This window comes from Molothrus aeneus, chromosome 17 (genome assembly GCF_037042795.1).
Source record: "Molothrus aeneus isolate 106 chromosome 17, BPBGC_Maene_1.0, whole genome shotgun sequence".
In the NCBI taxonomy this organism is placed as follows: Eukaryota; Metazoa; Chordata; class Aves; order Passeriformes; family Icteridae; genus Molothrus; species Molothrus aeneus.
In genome coordinates, this window is record NC_089662.1 from 13,684,256 (window position 1) to 13,701,158 (window position 16,903).

The 16,903-nt window shown below is 44.2% G+C and overlaps 1 protein-coding gene across 3 annotated transcripts in view; it reads right to left on the reverse strand.

Moving 5' to 3' along the window:
• TSHZ2 (teashirt zinc finger homeobox 2) overlaps positions 1 to 16,587 on the reverse strand; it is a 205,235-nt gene extending 188,648 nt beyond the window's left edge. For all 3 annotated transcript variants that reach the window (XM_066561784.1, XM_066561782.1, XM_066561781.1), the window contains exon 1: positions 15,812 to 16,587. In XM_066561784.1, coding sequence (XP_066417881.1) covers positions 15,812 to 15,851 — 40 coding nt within the window. In that variant the 5' untranslated portion in view covers positions 15,852 to 16,587. The remainder of the gene's footprint in view (positions 1 to 15,811) is intronic.
• Positions 16,588 to 16,903: the final 316 nt, after the last annotated feature.

A 16,903-nucleotide genomic window follows, 5' to 3' on the forward strand; every position in this document is an offset into this window, starting at 1 on the left:
GTATGTAACTGTACAGCTGAGATCAAATTCAATTAGAGCTGAGAGTTTGCAGCCTTTTCAGCGAACTCTTTCCCTCAGTGAGCACCACGCTGGTTATTCAGCCTCTCCAACACCAGTTTATTGACTGCTGTGGCCTCATCATTCCTTGGGACCCATTTTTAAAAGCAGAAGGTGGCACACAGCCATGCTGATGCCCCTGCAGCCATGTTTCCAAAGGAAGGGTGACAGTGAGTGACACATGGTGACTGCAGGGCTGGTACACCCTGGCCCTTGCAGCACGTTCTCCCCATGGGCACAGGCAGCTCGTGGTACCCACGTGCACACACCCAGCAAATCAGCAGCAGCACTTTAGCTCCCCTCAGCAAGGCCTCTGCTCCTGGAAAACCACTCACTTCAGTCCAACCATGCCTTTTTAGCTAATTGGCACAGAGAGAAGCAGTTAAATGTAACAGAAACCAGGGCTCCCAAAGGAAGATAACATTTTTGAAGCGTCAATTTCTATTGCTTTTTATTACCTTTACCTATGGTAATATACATGACAAGGGATCAGAGAACAGATGCAGATGCTAGACTGGGTGGCTGAGTAAATGAAGTCAACTTCTGCAGAGAAATGCAGAAGGAAGTTAGAAGACATGAGTGAATTCACTTCAGTAGCCAAATGAAGTTTTGACTCACTGCTGACTCAAGTAAAATTCCAATTTAATACACCTCCAAAGCATAACCTCTTCTAGATAAAACAACAGTAATCCACTAACCAAATACACTCAGAAGAGAAAGGGAAATTCTGAGTAAGAGTACAAATATGAATCATTATTCTGATAATGTTTTTGTTATTATTTTTGCAGATGAATCTGAAAGCTCTTAGGACTCAATTAGGTTACCACAGCCAATAAAGATGAAAAGCAAAAGCAAGGCAGATACTTTCTGCCTAGACACCGTGGTGATGGGCACATTAGAAATGAGGTAGATTAGATAGATGAACTAGACAGACACATCTAACTGTCCTCCAGTGCACTCATTTGTTTGACAGCCTGGAAAATGCCAACATTCCTGGGATTAAATGAAAATAGAAAATTGCATTTTCACTGTAAAGTATACATGGAACTTTCCTATGTCAGATTCTCTTTGTTAAAATAAACCAGGGCCCAACCAAGTCCTCCCAGAGTGACAAAAGCACAGTAAGATAAATGACATAGAAACCAAGGCACAACCAACTGAGAGCCCTTGGGCTGCTACCCTTGTAGCCAGGTTTTAGTGGAGTGATAATGACCTGCACACACGTTGAGACATTAATTTTTTCCTGAGCTCAACAGCACCAAATATCCTAAACTGCCCATCTTGCATTGCTGTCTTGATATCGTAATTCTTTTATCCACAACTTCCAGCTGCTTTACCTTTATGGGCTGGTCAAACAATTTTTGTTCTGTGGTGCCTTTTCCCTCACTTTCTTCTTCAAAAAAGCAGAAGTAAATATCTTGGATGCAAAAAATACAGAAGAACCCTGAGTGGAGCAGCAGTCCCCAGAGGCTGCTGGGCCAGGTCTGTCGCTGTGCGACTCTGCCCCAGCTCCCAGAGCAGCACATGCACGCAGTGACACACAGTTCACACTTGTGCCCACATTCCATCCTTTCTCCAGGACGAGTGCTCCGTGCAGAGCTGGCTGTGGCAGCCTGGCAGTGCCCACCCCAGCCCTGGCAGCAGCGCTGCTGAGCCCGGGGAGCCGAGCTGAGCGACATCGCGGAGCTGCCGGGGAGAACGGCATCCAGCTCCTTGTGACAGTTTTCCCCACACAACATCACAATCAGCCAAACACACTTGTAATCTACTGCAGCTGGTGTTTCTATAATTGATAGAGATATAAAAGCCCTTTTTGCTAAAGTTGTACTTTTGTATTTTTTTTTCTTGGGGGAGTTGTGAGAAAGCAGCTACAAAAAGCAAGCTTTAAATCTCAGATAATGTAGCTCCCTTTAGAATCCCAAGCTTAAAGCTAGTAGTTACGAGTTTTAGCAATGCAAAAAAAGGGAGCTAAAAACAAACATTTATTTTACTTGACGTAGCAAAACAGTGGATTAAAAAGTTAAATCAATGCGCCGTCTGAATGGTTCCTGCTGTAGCTGCAATTTCAAATGAAATAAGAATGTTATAAAAACTCGCCCGTATTAGGCACATTTGGAAATGTCTCCTTGTAACTGTTCTTTAAGTGTTCTGTCTATGAGCACTAACAGGTCACTGCACAGGAAATGCAAAAATATGTTACATTTTAATCAGGGCATATAAAACACTGTCTAGAATGTTACATTGCCCTTGGGAATCTGAAGTAAGTAGAGGAACTTTTACAAAGTCCAGGTCACTCTCCCCATTACATCACTGTTTAAAAAAAAATATTATTAGGTTACATTACAGAGATGTCATGTATTAGAACTTTCCCAGTTGCAGGATGATGGCTAAGAGATGCTTATTTCCTTGGAGAAACTCGTAATCGCTCCCTTGCTCCCCTGCTCATACTTTGTATATTGGAAATAGTGCATTTTAACTGAATCAAAATGTTTCCCAACAATTATAAAGAGGGAGGACTAATATAAAAATGAGACTGTTCGTATATTCACAGCAACAACAAATTTCAGCACTTTTACCCTAACACATACACACAAATCGAAACTCTGCCTGGCTGAACCTCATAGGTGATAAAAAATGAAAGAAGGGATTTTAGCAGACATGTTTGGGAATGATTAAGGTAAAATGTCCCTAATCCAAACAAATGGAAACCCAGATGTTGATGCATCATAACATTCCTCTGTGTTCCTGCAACTCTTTCTCCACATGATTTACATTTGTTTAACCCAAATCACAAGTTTGTAAAATCTTTAATAAGTTCACCAAAACAGCAAAAGAGTAATGCAGAGATGACTGTTTTCTAGATTAACATTCCCAGGATTTTAGTTATTTAATACATAAATGCTGGAGGTGACACAAACCAGTACAATAACCTGAAGGCAACCTGCTCTGCTGAACCTGATTCGAGTCTTGTCGCTGACTTTCAGATAGAAAGATCAGATTTATAGGAAAAAGCTCCCATGGGGCAGCAAACAAAATGAAATAAAATAACATTAAATAAAATAAACCCCTGTCTCTGAGTAAAACCTAAGTGAGAGCCCCAGGGGCCCAGGGCAGGTACCCACACAGCGACCCAGGGACCAGCCCTCCACCATGGGCATGTTGGGGCAAGAGAGGAGCTCTCAGACTAGCAAGCCTTTTATCTGCACAGATATCTGTGGTTGAAACTCCTGGCAGGATTCTTTGTGTTGCCTCTGAGCTGCTTTTGTACCACAGCTCCTCCACTGCCCAGAGTGGGAAGGGAGCTTCAGCCTGACCCACCCCGGCCACGCCAGGCCTGGCGCCGCCACTGACCAACCTCCTGTCCCACACCCCGACACCTCCCAAACACACCAAATCTATCAAATATATCAAATATACCATTGCTACACATTCCACATGGGGTCACCAACCTGTCCATGGGCTGCCTGAGCTCCTCCACTCTCCTGTTGGCTCTGCCATCCAAGGGCAGCCCTGCGCCTGCCCGGCATCATCTTCTCCGGGTTCCCGCACCAGGAATCGGGATTTTCCTCCTTTCCATTGGGTTTTGCACTTTTCCTGAGCTGCCTGTGCCATGCCTGTGGATGGGATCTCATCTCTGCCATCCAGCTGACAAGGGGGGCGCAGCTCTGGCCAATTTTAAGGGGATTTTTTGACTTTTTCCCCACAGAAGAAGGTCCCGCCTCACGCACACCGGGCCCACTGGGCCATGGCGGCCCCTCAGGCCTGATGCTGCCGGCCCAGCACGGCCCGGCAGGGCTGGTTCCCCGCTGGGCTGGATGGATTTCCCACACACACCCTTTCTGTCTGCGAGGTGTGGATGAGCACAGGCTCTGGGACAGCCAGCTGGGAGTCCCACACGTGCAGCCACACCTGCTCCCAGCCAGGCCTGACCGGGCAGGAGCTGCCGGCCGTGCTCCCGGCACGAGCTCACGGTCACTGTGGTGCTCTACACTGACCGGGCAACGAAGCCGTGCACACAGAGTTTACCCCTGTTTGCTGTGGATATTTGATAATTTTATGCTCTCTGCCCCTCTTGTCCACGCTCTGCTCCCTAAATCTCTCTTCTTCCTCCCTCAAGGCCTGTGCTCCAGCTAAACACAAACAAAACCTTTTCTTAATTTTCCTTCTGCTTGCACCCATGGCTGCCCCTGCAGCCACTGTCCTACTTATCCCCAGCTCAACTGTTTTTTAAGGGAATGTGATTGAAAAAGAGAAACCAAGAACAGAGCATGTGTGGTGGGGATGGCATGTTGGAGAATGCTGTGTCACCTTCTAAAAATTCTTTGGCAACAGCAACTTTTAGGCTTTATAAGTCAGACAAATTTGGGTGGATTTTCTCAGGAAAAGCAGAAGATATCTCTGAAAAATGTTCACGTCACTGCCAGAAAGCTCAGTGGTCCCACAGCTTTGAAATAAACCCTGATGAACGTCTTCTAATTTTTTGCCAAATAACATCCTACCTAAATTACAGGAAGAACGTTTTAAGAAAGAAAACACAGATTTTAATAATGGAAATGGTCTCTTTGAGCAGCTCAGAACTGGAAACCTTAGAACTAGTAGAAATTAAACTTCTCAACAGGAAACTTCAAACAATCTGGACTATAAGAACTGTTGAGTCTATAACACAGAAGTTATTGCTGCCATGCCCTGGGCTATCCAGTGCTCCCACATCCACACAACACTGCTCTCAAGGATTATACTGGTCTTCTGTTCTGTTCAGGATTTTCCCTATTTTTCCCCTGTTTTTACTATCACACATCTGAACTTTTACTACATTCAAGGCCTGCCAGGCAGGTGAAGATGCTGAGCCCTGGGCACCAGTGCTGGCTACTTGCCCTGCCCCATTCACTGCACCTTGCCTCTCCAGTCTGAACAACCCAGACAGAGAAAGAACTCCTCAGACAAAAAAACAAAACAAAAAAATACATCTGTAATTCCAACCACAGAAAAGGCTGATGACTTGTGCTGTCATATTTGAGCTGTTTTTTCTCATGCACAAGTAAAACAATAACCAGGCAAGGCTGAAAATCCCAGGTCTGAGTCCCTGATTCAGTCAGAGCAGCCCTTGGCCATAAATTTAAGCACTGCCTTAAAAATTGATAGAAACTCTTTTTAATCATCAAGTATTCAGCTGCTCATTACTGATCTATACTTCAATGATGTGCCTTTAAATTTTGGTCTAGTTTTAAAAATACAGTTTCCTCAAATTCCATCCCAAATCCAGGCCCTGTAATTTTGTTCTGGTGCTTTTTCCTTTCTAAGGTCTGCTTGAAAAACAAAATTTAAAGAGTTTGCTCTGCCAGGTGATGTTTTGTTAGCTTTGGACAAGAGAAAATATTTAATCCCTTAGGTTTTTTTTTTTTCCTGCTCTGAATATTAGTTTAATTGTCACAAATAATTAAACTCTTACGAGTTAGAGACATCTTCAGACATTTTGACAATACATATTAAGAGACACTTTAAGGCAAATCTGCACAGATCGGCTTTTATTTGTTATGCTAAACGATGATGCATCCTGATTGCATTTGTTCCTTATTTGTGTGTGCAACAGGAGACGTACTGTGAATGATCTGTAAGGAATAAAATGACAGTATTTGACAGGCTAGGAAATGTCTGGGCAAGGATACAGGAGAAGGAACCCTGAGAGGGCATTGTTTATGGAGGGGCAATGGGGAGAGACATTCCCTTCAATCTAAGGCAATGAAAGGCGCCAACAACTAAATTACAGTTAATAACAGTAAGAAATAAACATAAATTACATATACAAGGCTCGGGCTCAAGGACTTTGGACCACTAAAAATATATATTATTACATCAATTATCAACGAGAGACAAACTCCCATCCTGGGAATTTGCATACGAACTCTAATAACCTACTATTCAGAAATAGAGGCAAGTATTAATTTCCACATGAAAAGGAGCCACGGGAGAGACTCCCAAGCCCCCAGCTCTGGAGGAGAAAGCCCTACCTGGTGATTCAGCACCTCTGCTCCAGAGGGTAGCAGGTGGTCTCCCAGGTAAGGCAGATCAGCCCCATATTACCTAAGATTTATTCAGAGTTCCTGTCAATACAATGGCTGAAACAATCATTGCTGAGAGGTAATACGTTGTGAAAATAAACATCAACAAACCTTAATGAATCCAGAGGCTATTACCTGCACCATATTTCTTCTATAGGCAATACATGCATCTCCAGTCCAGGGAAACAACATAAAAGTGCCTTTGATTGAGGCCAAATTCCAGTTTACACAAGAGAGGCAACTGAGGGAGGTCTATGGGAATTTGGTGCTAAAGACTTTTGAAAATTCAGGTCTCTCTTTAGCTGCCCATGTAAGGATTTAGACGCCCTAGGACTGCAAGCTGAGCCTCCAGCTCTGTCACCAGAGAATTCCAACCTCCTCTGGCAGTCTGGGTGGAGGAAAATGTGTATGGCCTGTTTAGCTGCAATTACACCAGGTTTTACATATTTCTCAGGGCAATGCTTTATAGACAGTCACATGCAGCTCTCCAAAGAAATGCAGAACAGTTTATGGGAAGAAAAGTAACAGGAACCAAATTCTCTGGTCCTGAAACTTACCACTGACCAAAAACCAGAATGCAAAAAACTTGATTATTCTGTCTAAAATTCTTGCTTAGTCAAGCCCCTTTGGCATGGTAGAATTAACAGAGCCATGAGCCCAAACCATGAGCCCTCCCATTTTTGGCAGCTCCTGACCATGAGCAAAGTGCCTCTTCCACCAGCACAGGGAACGGCATGGGAGGGAGGAAACTGCATTTCCACCTTCCCCCGGGTCCCAGCTGGGCTGCTCCCTCTTGTCCCCCAGCACAGGCCAGGGATGCCGTGAGCTTCCAGGCCAGACTTCCCTCCTGGAAATGCTCTGATGGTAGAAATGTGATCTTGTACCTCGAGCAGGGAATTGGGAGCGAACGCTGCTTGACCTTGAGCGAATCAGGTAAAACCTCCCGGGTTCAATTCGCCTTTCTGTACAACTGAGGGGAAATATTCCACATCTCTGGGGTTATTGGTTATTCTGAGGAGTATCAGCAAGAAATCCACGGAAGAAAGGTGCTAAGTATGAAGAAATATTGCTACACTGCCTAACAAAGGACACAAATACGAGCAGGGTCCACGCAGCTAATCAAAAGCACTAGAAAGCTTTTAATTTTTTTAGCATTTAATGCTACAGATGATCAATATAACTACTTAGCTTCTTTCTCCTTTCCCGTGCTAATTTAATGCTACTTGTACTGTGCTTATGTATGGCACGACACGGCTGAAAAACACATAAAAAATAATTTTGGTAGACCAATACAGCAGCTGGCACAAGGTTTCTTCGATACAAAACATAAAATCATAAAAGACCCAGTGCTTTCCTGTGAAGTCCACTCACCCTGTGGGGAGCAAATGAGTTCTTCCTATATGTACAAAGAAAATTGCAGACCTTATAAATTGTGCTGGTGATTCGCCGTGCAATTCACACAAAAAATATTTATACGTGGAAAATTCAGAGTAAAATCTCTCTATGAAAAATAGAAATTACTTCTGTCCAAGTGCAGGGCGAGTGATAGAAATAAGGTTGTTGTCTGCACACAACAAACTGCAACGTGCAGATTTTCATTCCAATCTCCTCTAAGCAGGGTTTCACTAGGAAAAAAAACATCTGAGCTATCAAGGTATTCTAGAGAATTTAATTATTTTCATTAAAAACAAGTACTGTAAGCTGCTCCTTTTTTCAATAGGAATTCTGCACCGATTCCACATAAACAGACCCAATATCACTTCAGCAAAGTTGCTTTGGGAATATGTAACAGCCTTTTTTAAGTTATGAAAGCAATATTGGATGAGATTTACTACAATTTAAGATAAGTGGGTCTTAATTTTATATGAACAGAGAGACTTAAAAAGCAGGAAGGAAGAGTTCCAATTATATTGTGCTGGAATATCAGGCCCTGTGCAAAATTGCCCCTTTTCTGTTTTACATGCATAAAAACAAGCACAACAGGCTTTTCAATTAAATGAGTCTTTCGAGAGAGATGCAGGAAGAGCCAGCGAGCTCCTTAAAACTTTATTGCTTTTTATCTTTGTCAGGTAGGGCTGTGAGTTGAAAATGACCTGTTCTTTGCAGCACACAGTCCTTCCTGTGAGCTTTTTCTTCCTGCTTGACCCATCGGTTTTAAAGGTTTCCCAAAACGGGAATGCAAGGCTTGGTCTGGATTAGTTTTCCCCATCCACTCGGTAGCTGTGCTTTTCTGCAGCCATCCAGAGCTCAGGATGTTTCCCAGATTCTCTTTAGCATTGGGAGTAACTTTAATGAGCCTCAGTATCATTAGAGGAGAGCAGTTTACAGAACACAGGGAGAAAAGACACAGAAAGGAATAAGATGCAGCTCTAATAGATACAAGCCATGGAGATGAAAGAACGAAGTCAGCATCTCATTTGCATTAATACAATAAAAATACAGCATTAATGTTGCTAGTTGTAAATTTTTTTTCAATAAAGTTCAGCCTGATTATATCTGGGAAAAAGGTAGGCTGTGCATTCCTCGTCGTATTCATCCTATCAAGAGCAGTTGCTGCCTATTAACTTTCTAGATTTAATTGCCACTAAAAGCAATCTCCAGGAAACTTCAATTGAAAGTCACTCCTCAAGAACCGATGGTCTGAGCTCTCAGAACTGCTTTGTTTATGGCAACACAAAGCCAGAGCTCCAATTCACACAGCTCCACTCCATCATTATGTTCAGTATTTTGTTTACTGATATTATGTGTGTGCATGTCTATAATTATACACCCAGACACACCACCAGTTCATCACCAGAATCAGGCAAAAGCAATACTGCCAACCTTGTTTATACAGAAAGCACAAAGCACAACCTCAAAAATCATGGGACTGGCTGAAAATGATGGGAAGTTAAAAACAGTCACTCTGAGAATCAAGGCATTTTTCTTCTGCATAAGAACTTCCAGCCTGCTTGTTTTCAAGTTCCTCTCCAGAGCGAGCAGTTTGAAATAAATGTCCTTTTAAAATGCATATTGGCCACTTGCATAATCATCATCAGACTTCAGGAGCTGGAGGTTTGAAGAAAATAAAACCTAACAAAGGACTTTCAGGGGACACCATTGCTCACAGCACAGCTCTAACATTTGGGCAAAGATTGGTGCAATAATCAAAACCTGCTCTGAAGAACCGCGCTCTCCAGGTGCATCCCTCTCCCAGACAGGCACTTTCCTCCCCTCCTTGCAGGTATGGATGTGTGCATGCCTGAAAAGGATCCATTTCTCAGACATTTAGGACTGTTTGTTCTGTTTAACTGTGGAATTTTACCAGTACTTGGGACCATCAGGCGCTGCACGTTAGAAACTCTGTATTTTTCACAATCAGATCCTGTCATTTTGAAGCTATTGTTGTGCCTTTCCTTTTCCTAGGGCAAAGGGGGAAAACATTTCTTTTAGGGAAACAAAGATTCTCTTCATTTTTCTAAATGAAACACTTAATGCAACAATTAGATCAGAAGACCAGTTTTTCCACTTCTTTTTTTTTTGCCTGAGAAAGCTCACAAGGTAATGGATGAAAAGCCAGCAACAGTTGAAGAGGGATGTGTAAATCTAATGGGAAACACTGTACTTCTGTGATGCTTTTCTCCTTGAAACCTTAAAAAATACACGGTTTGCTGTCAAGGTACTTCTGAGTTGCAGAAGCCGTTATTATAACACGGTAAAAATTACCCTGTGCCAACAGCCTCAAGTGAGAAGCCACCTTAATGAGAAATAACTGCTTTTAGCCCCTAAAAGCACATGGAACTTTCAGGCTTTGGATTTGCAACCCCATTTTCAAGCATTTTCTCGAGAGCTGCCGCCCCTGTGCACAACATGAACACCGTGCCTTAAGAAAGGTTTTTTAAAAGCCCATCTCACCTCCTGGTACCCAGAACCAGTGCTCAGTAATTAACACAGAGCACAGAAACGTGACTGGGGAGGGAAGTTGGCCGAGCAAACAGAATATCTCAGTCATCCAGCCTTCAGGAAAGAATAGCTCACTAGCGTTAGGAACAGCAGTTCCAAGCAGAACTGGCCCTGGATTTAAAGCTTAATGGAAGAATCTGGTCCCCCTTCAGATAGAATGCTTCTCCAGGAACATATATATTGAATTTTGTAGCTGAACAGCCCAGTCTTACACAGACAGTCCTTCCACAGGCCAGTCACCCACTGAAGCAAAGTGCTGAGTAAGAGCTGCTGAACTGGGCCCACTCTCATGTAAATGATTGTAATTAAATAGGTAATGAAAAATCCCTGCTCTTGCATGAATGAAATGGAAGATTTCAGCTCAGAGCGTAATGTGGTTCCACTTGGCTCCTGTATCAGATTGGGAGACAAATGAAAATGTCTCTCTGCTTGCGTGAGCACGCTCTGGAGGCAAAACTTCACAAATATTTTCATTTTGCAGAGAAGAGGGAAAAACAAAGGCTTATTCCACAGCAAAGTCCGTAGGATCCAACCTTTTTAAGGCAGAAGGTGGCACACACATCTCAACCCGAGAAGCATTAAACAGAATTTGAATAATTTTACTTTGCCTTTGCTAATAATACGTCATCCGGTGGAAGAACCAGGCCTTATTCTCCCCTCCACCAGCTGACATGATATTTTTTTTACATTTGAGCTCTTAAGATCTGCACAATAGCTTAACACAATAAGTGTTTAGCCTCTGGTTCCAACTGTAATTGATGGAGTACAGTTCCATTCCCTCTGCTGCTGCTAAGTTGGGAATTGCAGCCACAGCAACTGACAGCTTTTTTTTCTCCACGAGTCTGGAGTTGCTCTCTGGGAGTGATGTCCTCATCGGGATGGGAAGGGAAATGACGGCAGAAAAGCTCACCCTGGCCCTGTGCTACCGAGGGACTCCAGGGACCTCTGCTAGGGGAGACAGCTCCTTGAGGTGGGTGATGAAAATGAGAGCAAAAATCAGGAGGAGAAAGCTCCGGGAGGAAATTTCCAAAATGCTGCCGGTTTGGAGAAAATGGGCTGCTCAGAGAGCACGGAGGAGGGAGAGCAGTTATGCACTAGAATTTCTGACAATGGACACGCTTTCAAAAGTGCTGTAAAATTGTGTCATTTGCTGATGGAAATGTCTTTTGTTTCCCAGTCACAGGGGCTGAACTCTGGGTGCGCCCCGCTCTTCAGATAGTGGGGAGATACTGGGCTGGGATAAATGAGAGGAAAATTGAAATAGGGAAATAGGCACTAAAATGAACATGATTTCAAATTGTCCCGTTCAGGCCTGAGTTCTGACACGGGAAAAAAAATTTCCGAGCAGCTTTGGGCTTAGGAGCCGACAGCAGAATTTAACGCAGATGGCGACTAATTTTGGTGCCTCTTTAGTTGCAAAAGTACCTATTTTTGAAGATATTTAATTAACCAGGATTTAAAGGCTCCTCTTGTTTGAGAACACCTTGGCCTTTTTGTCATCTGTCAGCATTGTGATGTGCACTCTAAGTGAAGGGTTCTGAGGCATGAACTGTTTAGGTGGTTTTGATGTGCAGTTGCTTTTCTGGAGGATGTTGAAACAAAACAGTGCTGCCATTTCTACAGTTTCATTCAGCACAGCTTCCTTGGAATCTGCTGCCACTGCCCCTGTTATAAAGGATACAAACAATCCTGGAACAGCCACAGTGCTCCTGGATACATTTATAGAGATATCTGGCTGCCTTTCACCATAGAAATACAGGGAGCAAGCCTTGCTGGTTATTTACTCTGCTCTCTGCACAAGCAGAATTTCACATTCTAAATACAATTCTGGTTTAAATAACCTTTCCTACTAAGGTGCAAGCTGCAGCTTTAAAGAACTCCCTGCTCATCATCTTCTGCTTGCTGCTCTATGAGGACTCTTCCAAAAACAAACCCGTGTTAATCTACAGCTCCAATAAACAGAATAAATGTGCCTGAGACCTGCTTCTGCTGTACTTCTCCCCAGCTTTTGTTGTTAGCTAGTCTGTCGGGGCTGAGAGAGAAAGAAAAGAAGAAATATAAAATTTCACCCGCAAAGGGCGTTAAGTCCAGATTCCTCTTTGCAGGCTTTAAAAAAGCAAACTACCAATTCATGATCACAAAATAAAATATGCACATTTAAACAAGCTGCAGGGGAAAGGAGAGTTTAATCCAGTGAAATTGTGTTTGAAAGCTATTTCATACCCCTAGGAATAAAATCTGAATAGCAATTCTGCTTTGCTTCCACCCTTTTTCCACCCTCCTGTTAATATATTACCATTTGTTATGGAATCGTTACGAGACTTTTGCCCCAGACCTGGCTGCATTTTGCTGAAGGATGGAGGAGTTTGTGGGCCCGAGCCTCCTCTTGCTCCCAGGAGCAGCCAGAACTCAGTGATGCTTCGGGGAAGCGATGTTTGATCTGCACCTGAGCGGGGAAGAATCAGGCCCTGTTTGTAAAACCCTTTGTGACGCCTTGGGGCGAGGGCCCCAGCACACACGGGCTGTTTACTGCAGACACAGGTCCCATCCTAAAGCTGGCCCTGATGGAAAGAGCTACAACTCTCTGCCTCAAGAACTATCGACTTGGCAATGACGCTCTCAAAAAGCAGGGATGATTCAGAAAAGATTCGGCCCTGCAAAGATCAAAATGCGTTTGACATCGTTTCGGTGTTGATGTGAAATAAAGTGGCTCTAAAAGTGTAATCAGAGAGCAGAAATCCCCATCATCACACATAAATAGTGCCCCATTTATCCAATTACACTCCCTTGTTTCATTACAATGCTCTGGAATATATTTCTTAGGAATACAAGGCTTAAAATTAATAATAGAAAAGGACAAAATTGCCACCTATATTTCTCTAGATAGATTTTCATCTAACAGCAGGACCTCACTTCTGATTCACTCGCTGGTTCTCTCTAACCTTTACATTATTCATTAATCAAACTCGAAACCTGCTTTCAAAGTCAGTGCATGGCAGTAATTATTTACAGTTGTGCATAGTATTTAATTTTAAGCAATGACAAAAGCAGGCATGTCCAGAATCATAAGGCTTATCATTTTTCTTCCCTCGGAGGTGAACTATCTGAAGAAACTAAAAGTTGCAAACTTCTCTCCAATATCTCTGCTGCCATCAAGACAAAATGCAGTGCAACTGATACCTTTGAACTTGTACAACTAAAAATAAATAAAAGTGAAAATTAAGTAATATATAATGTATTAACTCCTTTAAATAAAAGGACTAAGGAGCTTTGCTATCAGCCTTGATGAGAGATACATTTCTTATTGCACAGTCTGTCTCCTGTCACTTTGAGGTATTTTTCACCATACAAAACAGAACCTCAGTATTATCCCTGAAAATGAAAGTCAGTTTTAAGAACTATATACAGCAGGCACGTCTGCTCTTTGAAACTCCCCCCTACCCCCCACAAACAGACAAATACAACTTCAAAGCAGGAGAACTATTGCAAATGTATAAACCTACTTCAAATAGTTCTGCTGGCTGAAACTGGACTGCATTTGCAGGATTTTGCTCACCTGAAACAACATTGATCTGAGGAGAAATCTAATCAAAGAAATGCACCACTGAAGAGCAATGCACGTTTTATAATGAGAATGAGAGAGATCTAATTGTGGTCATACGAGTTTCTCCCTTGTCACTAAGATCTTAAAAATGCTGTAGGATCCTGGATAAAAACATCTCTTACTGTATCTCAGCAGGGAAATCCCGGGAAACAACAGCACGGGCTTTGCTCGCAAAAATTTCCTTACTGTATCCGATGTTTCTAAAAAAGAACACCGTGCCCCTACCATGAAAAGATAGTACACACATTCCAAGTGAAAATTCTACTTTGAAACCCAAATAAAATGAAGCCTCCTGCTCCTGACAGAGAGAAAAAAGGAGCAGTTCTAGCACTGTCACTGTGCCGATCAGCATCCATGAAAAACCAGCTATTTATTTATCCTGCAAGTTGAAAATGTGAATGCCTTATTCACATCAAACCTCTTGGTGAAGAAAATAATAATAATAGCGACTCTGACAGCAGAGGCCTCCCGAATACACATATATATGTATTTATATATTTATATAAACATGTGTATTTCTAGCAGAACTGTTATTTATGGCGATCACCGTGAATTTGGGATCTTTGCCTGCCAGGAATCCCAACCTGCATAGGTGCATTCACTGGGCACGTCCCAAAAGCTTCTGCCTGCAGCCCATTGTCCTGCACCCAAGGAAACGCAGCCAGAGCTGAGAGTTGATAAAAGTTCTGCGTGTCCCAGTTTCTCTGGGGTGACATTTCCCCCTGCGTGGATCCCAAGCACTACTTCACAAAGTTTATTCAAGTGTGCCACTAAACTCGCCCGTACGTTTTGTCCCACATTTGCTGTGCTACACCCAGGAAATGTTCACAAGGGCGAGGGAAAATTTTTGAACTAAAGACATCAGATATGAGTTTTCTTTAAAGAACTAATCCGAGGAAGGACACAAAGGGAAAAAAGAAGGGAAAAAACCCGCCTACATTAAAAGCCAAACAAGATAATAATTGTGCATGTCTGGCTAAGAGAATCTAGAGGGCAAGCCTTACGTCATTGGCACTTGGGTTACCATGGTGAGTGATTTATTGATATATATCAAGAATGAATAGATCAAAGGCAGCAAGATGACAGGTGATCAATCAAATGTCAAATCAAAGCTGGCAATCAACTGGAAAGCTGATTTTTCAGTGGGTGGGTCTGGCAGAAGAAAAATGAACTTCCATATTGCGCTTCCCAGAAACAAAACCCCACCACACTATTAAAAAAAAATAAAAAGCAATTAAGGAGCCTGAAAGAAAACTCTTTGAAAAGATTTACTATACAGACCCACTCGTCTGTTTCTTTTTTTTGGCCCCCAAAAGAAAAAGAACACCCTACAATGACAAACAAAACACTTCCAAAGTTGCAAACTATTTTCTTCTGTTAAGAAAAAAAAATAATAAATTGCAAAACCACTTGGCATGTGGAAATATATAAACTCGGCTAGGAAACAAAAGAAGGATTTGATTTGAAAATGTGGATTGTCTTCTAACAGTCAGAACGTTTCATTTTATTTCCTGTTGCAATTTTCACCACTGATGATCAAAGGCTGAACTTCCCCACCGGGTTCATCAGCAGAGAGAGTCCCTGTACTATTTCAGGCACACACAGCGCTCTCTCACACACACACCCGGCCAGAACTGCCACCAGAAATACGGCGAAATAAAAGATTAAACACCCCGACCCACTTCGCGAAACACACGGATCCAAAGCGAAAGCCACCGGGAGGGGGGAAAACCAGAAAGGAGGGGAAAAAAAAAAAAATCTATCCTAAAGCGAAAAGCAAAGGGAAGCCTGGCTGCTTTCGGTTCGGGCAGGGGAAGGGGCAGGGGGAGAAGGGGCCGGGGGAAGAAAGTTGGGGGGAAGAAAAGTTTCGGCCGGGCAGCGGAGCGGGGAGCGGGGAGCGGGGAGCGGGGAGCGGCGGCCGGGGGCAGCGGCGGAGGGCGAGCGGACAGCCCGTGCGAGCGAAACCTCGGCAATAGGGAATGAAACCGGCTCCTCGGACTCACGGAGGGAAAGGGAGGGGGAGGGGGGATAAATAAATAAAGATCCAGCCCGGAAAAGCAAGGGTGACCCTAAATAATAATAAAGATGGGGGGTAGGAGTGGAAGGAGTGGAGAGACAGAGGCTGTGTAAGTGGATGGCTTCTCCTTACCTGCAGCCCGTTTGGGTGCTTGCTGTTTCCTCCTTGGCATCGCTCTACTTTCTCCAATCTCACTTCTGTCCCCAGATCCGAGAGCCCTGAGACGCTCCTGAGCCGTGTTCCTCTGCCTCTCAGCTGCTTCCCCAGCACCCCCCTCAAGCCTCCCCTGCCCCCCTCCTTTCCACTTCACTGATAGGAACCTGTTTGGTTTTTATTTTATTTTAGAGATCTAGGTTTCTTTCTTTCTCTCTCTCTCCCTCTCTCTCTCCTTTTTTTTTTTTTTTTTGGTTGGCTTTTTTTTTTTTTTTTTAACTGTTGCAACACTTGCTTTGCTTTGATTCAAACATCCAAGCTCAGGAGCAAATGAAAGGCGCCCACAGTGCCAGAGAACGGTAATAAATAAATAACAAAATAGATCTGTATATATTAAAAAGGCAGCTCTGGAAGAGACTGTGGGGCTGGCTGCTTCCTCCCTTCCCTGTCCTGTCCTCCTCCTCCTCGCAGAGCCGTATGGCGGAGCGGTGCCCGTGTGTGCGCGGTGTGTGTGTGTGTGTGTGTGTGTGTGTGCGTGCGTGTGTGTGCGCGGAGCGCCGCAGGTTCCGTGCTGTCAGATGCCAGGCAGTGAGTGATATGGGAGCGGACAGGGAGGCTCGGGATGGGAGGAAATGTGGGATCCGCACACACACGCGCGCACACGCACCCCCGGCGCGGGCACACGCGCGCACACGCACACGCACACACACACACACACACGCGCGCACACGCACACACAGGCAGGGCGAGGCGATGCCAGCGAACATCGATCCGCCGAGCAAACTGAACATTAACAAACTCCTCCTCCGCGACCCGATGACAGGAGGAAATTTACTCCGCGCAGCCGGGCGGCAGAGCCGTTCATTAAAGAGACAGAGAGACAGGGCGCCGGCACCGCGCCCGCCGCCGCCAGCGCCGCCGCCGCCCCGCCGGCCCCGCGGGGACACCGCTCCCCACGCGGGGACACCCCCTCTCCGAACCCCCCCAACGCGGGGACACCCCCTCCTCACACCGCTCCCCACGCGGGGACACCCCCTCTCCGAACCCCCTCCCCACGCGGGGACACCCCCT